Genomic DNA, 17,960 nt, shown 5'->3' with positions numbered 1-17,960 from the left:
GAATAAGGAAGAGTGAAGGATGTTCTCTAAAAGTCTCCCTGCAAATTAAGAGTATTCCTTTCCTGGGAATGGTCTGTTTCCCCAGAGACAGTATTTGATAGTATTTGATACTTCACTTACAGAAAAAGAATTCTTCATATGATTCATATTACTGTTCTTAAAACTGCAGCGTTTCATTCTGTATCTTTCAATTTAAAGACAAGTCAGCATTTATGCAGCATTTCCTTTTTATGAATGCACTTGAATGCTCTGTTGCTAACCAAACAACTGACAGAACAAAGACCTTTGCATACCAATCTGCCATAGCAAAAGCAGATCAGATTTTGTGGTATCTTCACAAAAGCAGGTGTTCTCTAGTATTTTTCCATATAATCAGCTAATTAACTGCTTTAATTATAAAAAACCCCTCTGATTTTGAAGTGAAATTGAGAATCTCTTTATCTACTGACAAATTATATATACAACTGACTAACCAAAGGACATCCCAAAATGAGTATTCAAGTCTTTCTTTTTGAGATAACCAGGCAATAAGTTCCTGAGGAAAGATACAGGCTGTGTGACAACAAAACAATTAAAAAACAAGCAAGAAAAAATTCTTGCCCATTCCTGAATTAATTCTATTGACATGCATTTAATGAATATTGTTTACTTGCCAGAAAACTAAACAAATAATGGGCACTGTTTTAGCAAATCACTAGCTGGCTCAAGGGTTTTTCATGAATTAAGCTTTCTTTTTATGAATGTAAGGCAGAAAAAAAGGGAGATCTTGCAACCAGTAATGACATTTGTGAGCTCCTTCTGTGTGTTCTGCAGTGGCAAAATGCTGCCTGGAAGTACAGTGAGGAGTAGGGTTGCCATGCAGCCCAGCAAAACAGCCCTCTGAAAAGGCATGCTGACCCACTTTCAACTACCAGTTCTTGCTGACCCTTTGTTGAGTGAGAGGTTCTTGCAAGTTTTTGTTGTTTTCACCCTTTCAAGTTCTCATTTCTAAAGCAGCAAGCCTGTCTCTTTCTCATTTTCCTTCTTCCCCAGTATGCATGAAAGAAAGCCAGATTGTTTCTTGTGACTGTCTTTGCTTTATGTAATTAAAAAAAAAAACTTCCACCCTTTTCCTTGTTAAGAACATGCTGTAGAAGAAATATGGATCTTGCCATCAACAAAATTATGATACAATTCCTTAAGGAACTCAGTCTGATTAGAGTAAATTCATGTATGAAAAACCATACTTTAATTGTTACTCTTGGCAACAGTGAAGGATAATAGTGTAATATTATACTAAATATTGCCACGTGCAATAGTAAAAAAAACCCCTGGTTTAGTCTTGCCAGCAGCGGTGTGCAAGCACCCTTTTGAATTCAGGTTTGGATGTTGTCATTTAATCTAAATCTTTTGCTTCTCCTCCTTCCAAAACCAACAGAGGTTTAAAGAGACCTGCAGTTTTATTGGAACCATTTGCTCAGCCTAAGTTGCCAGAATAATTTAGTTAAAACTAGTGCTTTTATTTGGGTTAAGGTTGATTCCTGAGCTCCAGAGAGGTCGAGCCACTTAGTTTGTCTTCCTCTTTCTCAGTTCCACCATTGAGCCTACAGCAGTGCTCTGCCAGCTCAAGCTGTATTTCCTGAATCCCAGTCCCCCAGTTAAGCTTCACTGTGTTCGTGAGTTTGCACAAGTGGAGAAGAAACCTTTTTTTCAGACTTCTTCCTCACTGTTTATCTGCTACAATGCACAGATAAATATGCAGCTCCAAGGATTCAGAATAAGCAGACTCCAGCGGTGCAAAACTGCAAGTCCTGCCGGTAATGCTGCTACTGCTAGTGTGTTAGTGTGACCTCTCTTTGATAATGAGTGACAGCTGCTTTGAAATGCCTCACAGAGTGTTTGTTTGCCTCTCTTGGGCAACAAGTAGAAAAACATAAAAATACAGAAATTTGGATGTTATGAAAAAAAAAAGCTCTGCTTTATGCTACTTGAAAAGCACTGTTCGAACTTCTGATAGCTCCAACAAAATGGCAATGCAGCTACAATCTCCTACCAAAACTTTGTAAATCCTGGGAAATATCAGACAATAACAAATACTACAATGTTATTGTAATTAAGGAAGTATCTATTTCTCACTATGCATGTGTTTTCTCTGTGTGCATGCACTTGTAAATGGGACAAAACCAGGCTCTTGAATGTCAAAACCTTCACATGATGAGGGGGTTTGAGTCAAATACCCATTTCTAAATCTACCCTCTGTAGTTACAGCCTGGTTTGGATCAAAAAATGAGTTTTTTTGGTTTGGTTTCTATTCTACTGCAGCAGAAATGTCGCAGGTCAGAATGATATATCAAAGATGCTCTACAGTAGCACCACTTTGATCTGAAATAGATTAAAAGTAGGCTTCAGTTTTAAAGTGAAACCAGGGTAAAAATTTGATGGCTCTTGTATATGACATTCTTCTTTCAGAAGGCCCTAGCACAAAACAGTTCAAATCTCCTCTTAAAAGAGGTACTGTAGTCTTGAATGGGATTCTCATGAAAAGTGAACCAGAAATGAGCTGTTCTGGTTTTTGGCTTTTTTAGATGCAATCCAAACTGAAAGCAGTAAGAATCTAGTGAATGGAAACGAGAAGCCAATGTGTGTTGAACACACAGTGTATGAATTCAAGGTCCAGCTTTAACCCATCCCAAAAATACGTATCTTATGTATCTTATTTAATGGCATAAATGTTTACTTCTGCTTGCATTACAAAGGATAAAAAAAGTTTTAAATATGTAGCTTTAATACAAAATCATAGGACTGTACAAAATTTTAAAACCTACATGACAGTTGATTGAATAGCATGATTTCTGTCCCATTAAAAGACTTGCTGCTTAAGATTTCCTTTCATCCTAAATTTGACAGAAATCTTACATATAAATAACGTAGGGCAAATCATATAAATCAGAAATCTGAAAATACTGTTTTGTCATTTTTCATCAAAATTGTCAACAGTTATGAATGAGAGCATGGTCTGAATCCATAAACTGCTGTACCTACAACTCTATTTTATCATAATACTAGCTATACAAGGAAAAATTAAACCAATTTACTTAGTTTTCTGCCAGCAGTGTATAAAATAGGACTGAAAGGGACTAAGAATACCCGGCCAATGTAGCTGCCATTTTTGTGTTTAGTGATTCTAAGAGGTTTTTCGTTATAAAAGAGAAGATAGGCCCTTTCAGTTTGAGCCTGAGAGGTCTCAAAACTATGCACAACATAGGGAACAACAAACTAATTCAGATTACTTCAAAATACCAAAAAATATGCCACTTCTGATGGCAAAGAAGAAAGGAAGCTCTCACCCTTATAACCAGCTGCATTCGTTTTCCAATCGTTAGCATTCAGATGTCCTGCACGTGAAGTTCTCACAATAATATGCTGTATATCTCTCCAGGTCAGAAATGGACTATGAAAAAAGGGGAAGACAAATTCACAGATCAGACATGTTTTACCAGAATGTAGGAATATAAGATCATGTGAGCTAAAATGTATCCAAACAAAAACAACCCTCATTTCAATTCTCAGCTTTCCCTTGCTCCGTTCAAATGAATGTGACCTGATTTTACAGAATTATTACACGAAACTACTTAGACAGCTGGGGGTGGGGGGGTTAAACTAAACTATAGACTATAGACTATAATGATATATAGTAATATTCTATTATATAAAACTTAAGGGAAGATGAAACAGTACATTCCACACAATCTGTATGACCATCAACTACTGTATGCTATCTACCTTGACTGTATTTTAGCTACCTTTAACAGTGCTGAGCAAAAAAACCTGAATGTTGGCTTCCTGAAAAGCTCTACTAAATCTCACTAACTGTATGCTCAAGCTGGCAATTCTTCAGACTTTCAGCTCATATTGAAGCTAGTTCAGGTGCTTCTATAGTTATTCGTCTGCTACCCTGTCTTGGAACTCACTGGGGGTCTATGTGTGTTTTTCAAGAAGACCAACCAGCCAGCACTGAATCTGAGTAGTTACAAAGCAAGCGCTTCCTTGTACAAACGTGTATTCCTTTAAGGGCTTCCTAATAATGTGGCCACTTGGAAGGTGAAAATAAAAACAATTTGCATCCTCACTATGACATTAGCACCCATTTATCTTGTAGGACCAGCGCACATCTATAGGGATTATAGTTGTTTTGTTTCACTTAGATCCACCCCAAGAAGAATTTCTTTTCTTAGAAGATGATCTAAAGGTGCATGGCCGTCACTGGGGTGTTTTTAATTTCTCCTTCAATTTTATCAGTTTCTCTATCATCTGTAAGAAGACAAAGAGTATTCCATTTAAAAATGCAGATTAGTAAAGGGAAATGAGCCACTAAATAAGGAAGATGAAAGAAGTATCGCAGTGCATGAGTTCCTCAGTATCACTACCTACCCATATTACATATACTGGCAGAACTCCACTCACTTGTAATGATGAAGACAGACTAGAATGAACTTTATCAGGCCCAGCACATGCTGTCTACACTCTTCAGGACTAGGCAGTCATTGAAAACCTGCGAAACCTTGGTTCAGTTCCTCAACACATGCTCTTGTGTCTCAGACCAAAAAGTCACTTCACCCACTAGACAAGTAACTTATTCTCAGCAACTATCTCTAAGGCATAATACTGGGGCTCTGTTTTCACTTGCAGGTAGAAACTTCACCACGGAAACAGACAGAAGAGTGTGGGAAATGTCGACCATGGGTGATTTTGAGTGGATCACTTTCTGGCGTGAGGGGGACATTGCCATCACATGCAGTGGCTCTACACTCTTAAACCAACAGGTAGTCCAGTTGTTAGAAATTTCAATGAGAAATTTCCTTGGAAAGCAGACGCAGGGTAAAACAAACATGAAGCAATACCTTGTTCTCTAAGTTGCCCCGTCAGTGGAAGATAGAAAAATCTCACTCATCTCTGATGTACACAAATGAATGTTGTGTGGGTTGGCATCCCACACACACTGTTTCACATCTTACGGAACTTGGTTTTCTCAAAAGGATGTATTTTGGAAATACGTGAGTATTCACTGCTTTATGGTCCTTAAATATGGAATTAGAATCCTGCTTATCCTGTGAGCTGAAATCAGGCTATTAGGAAGCAGTAGGTCAATACATGTGATAATCTATTGAAAAATGAGCATTTTCCTCTTCATTCAAGATTTGTCAATTTAGGTTTTCAGTTGACAAATTTCAGCTTCTACAAGTTTCAACCTTAAGAAAAGGCCGTAGAGATGCAGAAGTTATTGCAGTCAACTTGTTTATAGAAAAACTTACTCCTAGCCTATCCGCTGTGTGCATGTAAGCATATATTCATGGATATTAGCCAATGGAAGTCCACCTTTGTTGGGGCAATTACTGGTAATGAAAACAAATTTCAGAACCATGGTCTGCAATTCCATACAGGAGAGAAAAAACTGGGACATACAGGATATAACTGATTTGTACACATTCTACTTTCTAATAGCTTCATCATTCATATGCTTGAAAAGAAGTAGGGTTGCCTAAAAATGTCGGACTTCCTTTATGTAACAAGAGTTGTAAGGAACAGTGCAAAGACAGTGGCCAAATCATTGAACTAGACATATTTTTCTCATTTCCTTTGCAATAATACAATTTTAGTTGTGAGTGTATCTTTTCCACTGCAGAACATTTCCCAGTGGGTGTGTGTGGACCATGGGTATGCTGATGCAAACTAGCACCATTTTACCTACACCTGGGACACTACAGGAAGTGACATGTATTCTTCTAGAGTCAACACAGAAAGTCCTGTCTATAATTCTTGTTGGAACAGGGAGGATAACGAAAATTCTGAAGAAGGAAGATGATTTCTAAGTGAGTATCTTATTAATTGTAGACAAATATTTCTGTAGTATCTTCCAAGCTCTATCAATTCATGGCCATTTAATTTCTCCGTGTTTTTGGCTAGTAGATATAAGGGTATTCTCATATTTAAATTATTCTGTTATTTTTAGGGAGAGTTGATGCTTTCTGTCCCTGAACATTTATTAATACAAGCATAGATATATTTTTTTTCTTAAAGTGGAATTTCTCACACTAGACAGTTGGACTAGAACGGCAATAATTGTTTATCCAGCTGAGCTGGTAAAAATGACTGAACAAAAAAAAAGAAAATAGAGTAATGGAATGTAAGGAGTATTAAGGATTTGCAAGATAGTGTATGCTTGGACAGTCACGTAACACACTTCAGGAAAAAAAAAAATCAGTATGATTTTATACCAACTCAGGAATTTCACTGGGAGCCTGTGTAAAGTCTTAAAAAAGCATGCTTCAAGCCTTCAGGAAGACCTCCAGGAATCCCAAGAGCTGCATTCTTTATAATCTGGAATCTAAACAATCTGTTATTCTATAAAGCAAGCTGTCCATGCTACTGGTGAAAAATAAGGTACTAAAACACTACTTTCAACTTCTAAAGCACATATCCAAGATAACGCATGTTCAACTGATTATTTAAAGAGGAGTGATAGATCTAATGGTGGATCTAACTATGCCTAGATAAAGGAACTAAAGAAATTGAATTTAAGTTGCTCAGTCAACAAATGAGATTATGTCTCAGAATCATGGTTAACTTCTAAAAACAAAACGATGTCAGAACTTGAAATCTGAGCCATTCGCTGTTGTAGCTACCTACCATCCTTATCTAACCACAGAAAATAATGTGAGAATTTCTGGGCAGAAAAACTTGATTAGAGGCCTGATTTCCAGGACATGACTGAGTATATAGTTAAATCAGTCTGTCTCTCATGCAGCCTTCCAGCCTGCTTGCTTACTGTGTAAGTCATAAGATTTTCAAGTTTTCTGCTCAAGAAATGGCAGTTTGGGCGTATTTATACCTAAGAGAATTAACATCATAAGAACAATATTCAAACTGATTTTGTAGGACCTTCACTATACTAAAAACTGAGCTATTGCCGGAGAGAAATTCTCTCTCTACAGTAGACCTAATCTGAAACAAAACAGATCTGCAACTGCTTAATTGTTTGCCCATACTATTTTTTCAGAAACCTTAAAAAAAACCCATCCAAAACCAGCCCAACAAAAAACACTCCAAAAACTCCAAACAAAACCAAACCCCAAACCGATGCAAGCAACAACAGAAGAGGAAACTGGAATTATGTCAACAGCAGTTCATTTGGAAAAAGAAGAGGGATTTTCTTTTTAACAAGATAGTCTAGCAGCCAATTTCAAAGCATCTGGAAAAATCACAGAATTGCTCAAATATTTGTAAAACATGTCAAAATTGGATTCTAAGTGAGTAAACAGTTGTTTGCTAGCCATGTGGGCCCCAGATCCAGACAAGATGTCACTGATGTTAATTGATTTACCACTTGATTAATCTCAGAAGAATTAATGGCTAAGCATCTTGAAATGAACAAATGCATGAACAAGAACAGTACTAACTCTGATAATGGATTGATTTCAAAAAATGGGCGATTTCTTTCCAGAAAATTTTTTTTCAATGTCTCATATGAAGCTGCTTTGGGATTACACATACCAGACAATACTCAAAATCAAACTAGAAAAAGCAGAAGTGAGAACAATTACATATGAAAGTACTTGTACTGAAGCCAAAAAATAATGACTGTTGTGTCCTTAACCAATAATTTTACTCTAGGGTACAGCCCTCTTCCTTCAGGCTTCTCAAAATGTTTATGAAACAAGGTAAATTTGAAAAAATGAAATAGGACAAATAAATTATATTACAGTAATATTCATTTGAGATTTAACTGTATCTTTAAGAAGGCTGCTTAGAAGTAGTACGTCATCATTTTTGGCCAAATATCATTTCTTCATTCCACAAGTAGTCTCCCTAGTGACAACTGGGTTAATTCTGGAAATAGTAAAGAATTCAAGCTCTACCCTTTTGCATAATGATACCATGCCAAAAATGACAGTTCAGAATAAATAATCAGTGCAAGATTGAAAAACAGCAAAAATATCATTCAATGCCATAAACAAATAGGGTGCAACTTTGGTTTGGTCATTTGGTTTTTTATGAGTAAGATGATACGGCTAGCAACACGAATAATGGCTGCTACATGATCTTTATAACCAGCAATTTGAATGTGACAAAAATGGCCTATCTGAAAAAAATATTTCCCGCCAAAATAGCAGATGAGGATTGCTGGAAGAATACAATAAACTTTTCACAAAGAATCAAGGAAAAACGCAGTATTACATGGTGAAATAAGAGGAAGATCATCACTCAATTTGGAAGTACCAAATAATCTTTGCTGTGAGAAAACAGACATAGATAATTGTTACTATAAAAAGGAGTCTCTGTGCCCTAGACATCTTGTAGAGCAGCAGATCATTTGAATCGCTAATTTCACACCACCCTTAAGGGCTTTATGATAAATTTATAAACAAAACACTACTAGCTATGTTAATGGGAGACATTCTTTCCCAGGTCAGACAAAGAGTCAGTGTGAAGATGCCTGTTGCAGCACAGAATTTTAAGAAGGATAAGACATTAAGACAGCCTCTAATTGTTGTGCTTACCCTGTGCTTAGGTGTCTAAATGGTCTACACCATAAGCATTTCATTCCTGAAAATAAGATACAAAGATGGACTCCAGTGTTTAATAATTCAGTTGTGCATACACATGGACATACAAAATGTTTTTGACATGCCTGACAACCTTACAGATTCTAATCATCATATACTCTGTAAATAATCCTGTAATATTCCTGCTTGAAAAGTAAAGAATATTATACGCTTGCTGATCAGAATGCAGCTCTTTCCCTGTAAATGCAACCTAAGTTTCTACTCTAGCAGTCTTGTCATTTTCTGACCTGGTAAACCACTGTTCATTCAAATAGTGTACCAAACAAAACCATTTTGTTACTTCAGAGTTAACTCTCAGTTCCTTCTTTGCTCACACCTCTTTTCTGAGTTCCATACTGCTTGTCAGAAATTTGCCACATCTCCTGCTAATTTCTGATCTGCATTCAATTTTACCCAATCAGATCACAATGAAAAAAAAAAACCAAGCCTGGCCAAAGATGACAATCCTTTAAAAAAAATAAATTGATGGCAACTGAAAATACTGTAGTCAAAGATCAGTTATTAGTTGTGTTAATGGCATCTACAATAGCCCTCTGTCTAAAGAGATGTGCAATTCATGAAATTTTGGGAAAATGTCTCTCTAGAACCAAAATTGCTGTCAAAAGCCTTTTACACTAATTGTCATATTCCTCCTCTTTTTCCATTTATAGCTTAATTTAGGTACTGGACAAAGAAGAGCAGTGATACACATCTAAAAACAAACTGCTGACGAACACTCATTAAGAACACATAATTTAAACCAATTACATTCTAAGTGTCCTGATCTTTGCCAAATTTCACTGTGGAAAGGCACCTTTAATCTGTCAATTTCAACAATCACTAAGTAACTTCAGCATATTACTCATGTTTTAAGCATATTTATCTTAAATATCTCAAGCTCACAAATTCTACAATATCAGAATTTTCCATTCAAAGCTTAGCTTTTTGAACATCTTTTCAAGGTAATAGCATTTTTCTGTACAACATAATCTCTACTGGTTTATGTCTGGCTCTAGTTTATGTCATTCAGTTTATATTTGTGCAGCATCTCCCTAGTTTCTGCAATGCATCCTAGTCTGTTTATGAGTCAGTTTGAAGGCTTTTGAACTGACACAACCATCTTTTGCATTATTTACATATTATTTTTTAGGACAGAATACAAACAAGTTGTGATACAACATGGCAGATATATTCCTTTAGATGAACTGCAGGATAAGCAGACACAAATCAACCAGCAATGGTTTTCTGGTGTACCTGTGCCAAATCCACAGTGCACATAATTGTGGTAGACTCTAGACCCTACAAACTATCGTGTTTGACCCAGAGACAGAAAATCCAAAGTGCCAAAAAGAAAAGAATCAATGGCCCAAGTGCAGCTTGATAATGATGACTTTCTAAGGAGAAATATCTTGAGAGGTTCCTGACTCAGATCCCTTATTATGCCTTCTCCAGAAGCAGCATGAAATGGGACCACCCAAAAGACAGTGTGCACAGTCAGCTGAGGGACACCAGCATGGAAGCAGCAGCAGAAAAAACCTTAGGCCAGTTCTCAGTTTTAGAACCAACTACAACTGTGCATGTGGGGAATCATTACGTTATATTGAGTTAGTTAATGCAGGCTGTTTTGATTAGCATAGTACCCAGGCTATTGATTTGACCTAGCTGCCAAGTCTGATGATAATGATCACTTTAAATATAGTTGAGCTATGACACTGTACTGCAATGAATCTTAAAAGAAAGACTACAGGAAGACTGCAATCCAGTGAACTTGCTTGTTTTCCACCTTCCTCATTTTCCTCTTGCTGCAAAAAAACAGACTGGGAAAAGCAGATGAGCTCCCTGCTCTCAAAGGGAAAACCCAGCAGCACCACTAAGAGCAACTTCAGAGACAACCCCGAACAGCCCCTAAAACCTGAGGCTGGGGAACATTTGGAGAACCAAAAAGCTGTATGGGATAGAACTGCCAAACTCTTAACTCTCAACTGGGCACATGCCAACTGAGATTTTTGAGAAGCTTATAAAAGTAAAAGGCATTGCCCTGGCACCAGAACAACGGTTATCCACTTGTTCTGTTTCTAGCTGTTGCTCCATAGCACAGACACAGTAAAGCTCAATGAAAAAGTAAAAAATTATCACAATCAAACATGTCTTTTTTTTTTAATTTTTTTTTTAAAACCAGACTCAGTTTAAGAAATGTCTGAACAGAATTTTCTTAAAACATTTTTAAAGTCAGTTACATGGAAAATTTCAGACTGAACAATTTTTCTTCAGCAAATTTATATGGAACTGAAAACAGGACGTGAAAATGGGAAATACGGGGCAACCTGAATTCAGGAAAATATTTCCAAGTCAATGTCAATATAATAACTGGAATCGTGTAAGTGGCACAGGTGGTTAGAACTCAAAACACAGGTTCTAACTTAAGCATATATTTATGTTTAAGTTTTTCAAATACTTCACAATTAAGAGCATTATTTTAAAACCACTCTAAAAATCCGAAGATTCACAAAAGGATTTCCAACTCACATGCTCTGGCATTCCCTTTTATAATAGGCAGCCAATCAGTGAAGCAAAGACCTAACTAAAGCTGATTGACTCAAATGGCAACATCTCCTTCTCTTACACTGGAAGCCTGCATAAAGAGGTCACCTGACAACATTTCCACAGTTGCCTCGACTGTCTCATCACCTTTAGCCCCAGACTATACTTACGAAACAGCAAAAGCCTCATAACTTTGATGACACAGAAATACGTTCTCTGTATCCAGAACTGCCCCTTGCTAGACAGCACATTATTACTCTCCTCCTTTCTGTAAGACAACCAATCACTATGGGAAATACTGCAAGTATCTAATCAGTTTTCAGAAATCCAAAGTATTTTCCTCTGACACTCTTGACCCCTTGCAATGTGAACTCAATTTTCCGTTCATCTCAGTGATTGTTCTTGGTTGTACTGCCTTTTACAAGAATGTGGTGCATTCTCACATTTCTGACTGGATCGCTGGTATCAGAATTAACTGAATGTATCTCTTCCCAGCACTACCTTGACAAATGAAGTATATAGCTCAGGTAAAAGGAACCACAGAAGAAAACAGACTCTCCAAAGCTGTACCACTGAGTATACCACACAGTAGAAATATAGCAGACTAATATTTCAGGTGGTACTTCTTACTTGTATAACTGCCGTTATCACAGGTTAGAAAACATGCATTGGCTTACAGACAGTGAAGCATACAGTTCATCTGGGGACGTACAATGTATTCTTCCATCAGCAACCTAAGATTCTTTTTTTTTATTTTTTTTTAAATTTGGCTTCTCCAAAGGAATATGACACAATACCCACTGGAACAAATGTGAGAATAGTGGCTTTCCTGTCCCTGATTCACCCAGTTTCCAAATTCAGACCTTTCATCAGTGAGAAAAAGTATTTCTCATATCAACAGTAGATGGTACTATGCAATACAAGTAGTTCACTTTTAGTAAGAACATTGCTGCCTTGTCTGACTAAATGGATTACACTTAATATCCGTAATTGCTGGTTTACAATTACCAGAATTCAACATTATGTAATGACTAAGAAGCGCAATACACAAGCATTTATTCACGAAGCCTGAACCTGGTAGATATACCAGGAATCACCAGACATATCAATTAACTATCTGAATACCATAAGAAAACCATAGAATATGAAGATTCAGAGATATCCTTTGTTTGACAGTTGTTGCATATCTACAATTTACCCCCAGGGATTCCAAACAAGTAGTCTGAAACTCAGTTATAAGTCTTTGATTCCTGAAGGAGAACATGCCACTTGATACTCAAACGCTGGATAGAAAATAAAAAAAGGATGCGTCCACACTATTTCAAATTGCAGTATTTAGTAGACCACAATCCCAAACCAGTATTTCAGAAGTAGATCCCAGTTGAAAACCAAGTGGAGGGTTCAAATTAGGGTTTATTAAGTGGAGGTAAGAGGTCTTCCATCGGCTACTTGCCAATCCCACCATATAGGGCTTATCATAGAAAGAAAGTGGCAGGTCAGAGTGGAAATCCACCTGGCTCATTTTCCATTAGTTTAATGTACGTTTGTATAAGAGTTGAAGCAACCTCTTGGCTGTTATGACTCATATCCAGGCCAGACTAGTGCTCTGATCACCTCCTGGTATTTCCCAGGAACAGAACTTGGCTACTAGGGAAAACCGACCCCATAAACCCAAAACCCTCCCATGGTATAGTTTGTTGTGTTTTGCAGCCCAAACTGGAATAAAACTATACGTTATTGCAGACATATTCAAGAAGTGTTCAGGACTAAGTGCTCCAATTTTTAAACAGTTTGCTATATGATAATCATAAATAGTTTTGCAAAACCCCTTTCCAACTAGTCTTTTTCAAAAAATTTCATATAAACATTAGTGCTATTAGCACAGGCACTAATATGGCATCTAGGGAAGTGTCTGCGTAAAGACAAAAACTCTGAATGCAAATGAGTTCCAGTAAGTCCTAATGCTAAGCCACACTATCGTGTCCTTTTCATGCCATATATTTTAGAAGTATTGAATAAAACACTTAACATGGTTTAAAAAGTTTTTTTTGTACACTTTAAATTCCTAGCATTATTTAGGATCACATAAGTTGGCAGGTATCACAGGTGAAAAATACAACTTGAATTTTCAAACCAGATAAATAAATGAGAATAACCATTTAGAAACGGATTACAATAATCTGAATAGCTTCTATACAAACAAATCCAAGACACTAAAATTGAATTTACCAAGCACAGACACAGGCTGGACAGCAAATGATAAACAGCAGCCCTGAGGAGGAGGACTTGGGGTGTTGGTTGATGAGAAGCTCAACACAAGCCAGCTTCAGTGTGTGCTTGCAGTCCAGAAAGCCAACTGTATGCTGGGCTGCAGCAAAAGAAGCATGGCCAGCTGGTCGAAGGAGGTGATCCTGCCCCTCTACTCTGCTCTCATGAGAGCACCTACAGTGCTGCGTCTAGCTCTGAGGGCAACAACATAAGAAAGATGTGGACCTGCTGGAGCAAGTTCAGAGGAGGCCACAAACATATCAAAGGGCTGAAGCAACTTTTCTATGAAGAAAGGCTGAGAGATTTGGGCTTGTTCAGCCCGGAGAAGGCTCCAGGGAGACCTTAGAGCAGCCTTCAAGTACCTAAATGGGGCCTACAAGAAATCTAGAGAGGGACTTTTTAAAAGGGCATGTAGTGACAGGATTAGGGGGAATGGTTTTAAACTGAAAAAGGGTAGATTTAGATTAGACATTAGGAGAAAATTCTTTACTATGAGGGTGGTGAGGCAATGGAATAGGTTGCCAAGAGAGTTGTGGCTGCCCTATCCCTGATACTGCTCACTGGGCTTTGGGCAATCTGCTCTAGTGGAAGGTGCTTCACCCCACAGTAGGAAGTACATGATCTGTAAGGTCCCTTCCAACCCAAACCAGTCTATAATTTCTTAATGCAAATGGTGGACGTACCAACTAGGAGAGCAGCGCTGCTAGATTTAGTACTCGCCAACAGGGAGGGTTTGGTCGAAGTGGTGACGGTCAATGGCAGCCTAGGCTGCAGTGACCATGAGATGGTGGAGTTTAGGATCCTGTGTGGGAGGAATAGAATACCTAGCAAAGCCACAGTTCTGGATTTCCGAAGGGCCAACTTTGGCCTCTTCAGTCAACTGCTAAGGGAAGTCTCATGGGAAAGTGTACTAGACAGTAAAGGGGCTCAAGATAGTAGGTTAGCATTCAAGGACCGCTTCTTCCAAGCTCAGGATCGGAGCGTCCCAATGAGTAGGAAGCCAAGTAAGGGATCTAGGAGACCGGCGTGGTTAAACAAGGAGCTGCTGGGCAAATTCAAGTGGAAAAGGAGAATCTATGGATTACGGAAGGAGGGGCTGGCCACTTGGGAGGAATATAGGACAGTTGTTAGAGGATGTAGGGAGGCAATTAGGACAGCTAAGGCCTCCTTGGAACTCAATCTTGCTAGTCGGGTTAAAGACAATAGAAAGGGCTTCTTCAAATACATAGCAAATAAAACTAACACAAGAGGCAATATAGGCCCACTGCTGAACGAAGTGGGTACCCTGGAGACAGAGGATATAAAGAAGGCAGAGGTGCTGAATGCCTTCTTTGCCTCTGTCTTTACTCCTGCAGACTCTCCCCGAGGGCCCCGGATTTCTATAGCCCCAGAAGGAGTCAGGACAAAGGAGGAGTTTGCTTTGGTAGATGAGGATTGGGTTAGGGATCAGCTATGCAAACTGGACATATGTAAATCGATGGGTCCGGATGGAATGCACCCACGGGTGCTGAGGGAGCTGGCGGAGGTCATTGCTAGGCCACTTTCCATCATCTTTGGTAAGTCGTGGGAAACGGGCGAGGTGCCTGAGGGTTGGCGGATGGCAAAGGTCACACCAGTCTATAAGAAGGGCAAGAAGGAGGACCCGGGTAATTATAGACCGGTCAGCCTTACCTCCATCCCTGGAAAGATGATGGAACAACTTATTCTTGACTCCATCACTAGGCATATCAAGGATGAGGGGGTCATTAAGAACAGCCAACATGGTTTTATGAGGGGGAAGTCATGTATGACCAACCTTATAGCCTTCTATGAGGAAGTGACTAGGTGGAGGGATGATGGTAGAGCGGTAGATGTAGTTTTTCTTGATTTCAGTAAGGCATTTGATACTGTCTCCCACAGCATCCTCATAGATAAGCTAAAGAAGTGTGGGCTTGACGATCAAGTAGTGAGGTGGATCGAGAACTGGTTGAAAGGAAGAAGGCAGAGAGTTGTGGTCAGTGGCGCAGAATCTAGCTGGAGGTCTGTGACTAGTGGAGTTCCTCAGGGGTCGGTGCTGGGACTGGTGCTGTTTAATATTTTCATCAATGACCTGGATGAGGGAACTGAGTGCACCCTCAGCAAGTTTGCTGATGACACAAAACTGGGAGGAGTGGCTGACACACCAGAGGACTGTGCTGCCATTCAGCGAGACCTGGACAGGCTGGAGAGTTGGGCGGGGAGAAACTTGATGAAATTTAACAAGGGCAAGTGTAGAGTCTTGCATCTGGGGAAGAACAACCCCATGTACCAGTACAGGTTGGGGGTTGACCTGCTGGAAAGTAGCGAAGGGGAAAGGGACCTGGGGGTCCTGGTGGATAGGAGGATGACCATGAGCCAGCAATGTGCTCTTGCGGCCAAGAAGGCAAATGGCATCTTAGGGTGCATTAGAAAGGGAGTGGTTAGTAGGTCAAGAGAGGTTCTCCTCCCCCTCTACTCAGCCTTGGTGAGGCCGCATCTGGAATATTGCGTCCAGTTCTGGGCCCCTCTGTTCAAGAAGGACAGGGAATTGCTTGAAGGAGTCCAGCGCAGAGCCACAAAGATGATTAAGGGAGTGGAACATCTCCCTTATGAGGAGAGGCTGAGGGAGCTGGGTCTCTTTAGCTTGGAAAAGAGGAGACTGAGGGGTGACCTCATCAATGTTTAGAAATATGTAAAGGGTAGGTGTCAGGATGATGGAGCTAGGCTTTTTTCAGTGATATCCAGTGATAGGACAAGGGGCAATGGGTGTAAACTGGAACATAGGAAGTTCCACGTTAACATCAGGAAGAACTTCTTTACTGTAAGAGTGACAGAGCACTGGAACAGGTTGCCCAGGGGGGTTGTGGAGTCTCCTACACTGGAGATATTCAAGGCCCGCCTGGACAAGTTCCTGTGTGATGTACTGTAGGTTACCCTGCTCTTGTGGGGGGGTTGGACTAGATGATCTTTTTAGGTCCCTTCCAACCCTTGGGATTCTGTGATTCTGTGATGATATGATTGCCTTGTAATACTAAGGCTTTACTTCATAATCTATAAGTTCACAAGACCAACAGTTTCTCTAACCCTAGGAATGGATTAATTCATGGGAGAAACATAATGGGAAAGCTGGAAATACTTATTTCCCTAATTTCCTCTTTTTTTTTCTTTTTTCTTTCACAGCTGTGCTCAGGAGGCTGGTTGTAAGTACTCTTAGGATAGAAAAGTTAAAGAATGTCTACAAATTAATAAAACCAGATCTACAATACTATTAATATGTCATTTGGATCTATTAAAACACAGACCAACATTTGGAAAAGAGAAAGATCCCTCCATATATGCAAATTGAACAGAATCTGAAAGAAGATAAAATCGGTATTTTTTCGCCCGAAATCTCTTGTTAGCACCAGGCAACAAAGCACTACAAACACAAGAAAGTGACAGGGTCTTTAGTCGCTGGCGCGTTTTGTCTCTATCAATCACCACATTTGAAACATTAATACAGTCTTGTCTTTGTTCCTATCATAGCAACTATTAGTTTGGGAAAAAAAAAAACAACTCCAAACTAGTCCGTATCACTAACAAGGATTTCTTATTGGTATAGTCGCCAAAGTTCACAAACTAAAAGGCTTGTGTGAAGTGTAAGCTCCGTGTGTTTTGTCACAGTCAGCAATAGCTTGGTTGTATGTGTTTTGTGCTGTAATTCTTTAAAAGTTTCTATTACAATAATAATATGTTAGAAAATGCATGCAAAATATCATACAGAACACAAACCAATAAATTACCAAGCGAACTCCATTAATGAAGAAATAATTAGAAAAACTTTCAGGAGAATTAAATTTACGCGCATACAATTTTATCTGCGTGTGCAGGATGTTTAGGATGATTTAAGGATTTTAAAACTGAAATTAAAAAAGATATATATATATATACTTTAAACAATAGCATTATATTAACTTTTAAAAATACCTTCGTTTCTAGTGATTGCATTAAGAAAATTAATTATAATGATACAAGTACTATACAAGATTATGTCAGCTCTTCAATTACTAACTCTTATGACTATAACTCAACAGCAAAAAGGTACTACGTGTTGAAAACTGGCCCATGGTTTCTTGCACATGAAAAGAAAAGGCACATGAAAGTGAAAAAATAATTCTGTTATAAATTATATATAATTTGAAATTGCTATTGTGTGAAAATTTTTTACTTCCTTCAAAGGAACTGGAAGCCCCCAGAGGAAACTGGTTTTCTTCAGAATTTAATAGAATTGGTGTCCTTCCACACAGAAATATTTGATTTCAAGCAGGACTTGTGGTGGAACATTCCACCTCAGACCTGCAGATATTATCTAATACAGCACGAAGTAATGAAAAAAGTTTTGAAATACATATTTACCCAATAAATTGCCAGTATTTCTGCTGCTCCATTAAGCACATTAAAGATACTTATTAGACAAAGAACAAAATCCTGCAGTTGAGAGAAAAAGTGTAAGATGGAAATTTTTCTGAGGTAAAGTGACTATGGAGCCACACTATCCAGTTTTTACAGCTGAGGAACTTAACCCACTGAAAA

At 38.6% G+C, this 17,960-nt stretch overlaps 1 protein-coding gene across 3 annotated transcripts in view; it reads right to left on the bottom strand.

Moving 5' to 3' along the window:
- The window catches only part of PCSK5 (proprotein convertase subtilisin/kexin type 5), a 257,979-nt gene that overhangs the window by 105,384 nt on the left and 134,635 nt on the right, over positions 1-17,960 (bottom strand). For all 3 annotated transcript variants that reach the window (XM_065663504.1, XM_065663505.1, XM_065663506.1), the window contains exon 10: positions 3,327-3,430. In XM_065663504.1, coding sequence (XP_065519576.1) covers positions 3,327-3,430 — 104 coding nt within the window. The remainder of the gene's footprint in view (positions 1-3,326; positions 3,431-17,960) is intronic.

Source organism: Lathamus discolor, chromosome Z (assembly GCF_037157495.1).
Source record: "Lathamus discolor isolate bLatDis1 chromosome Z, bLatDis1.hap1, whole genome shotgun sequence".
NCBI lineage: Eukaryota > Metazoa > Chordata > Aves > Psittaciformes > Psittacidae > Lathamus > Lathamus discolor.
This window is presented reverse-complemented; position numbering and strand designations above follow the sequence as displayed.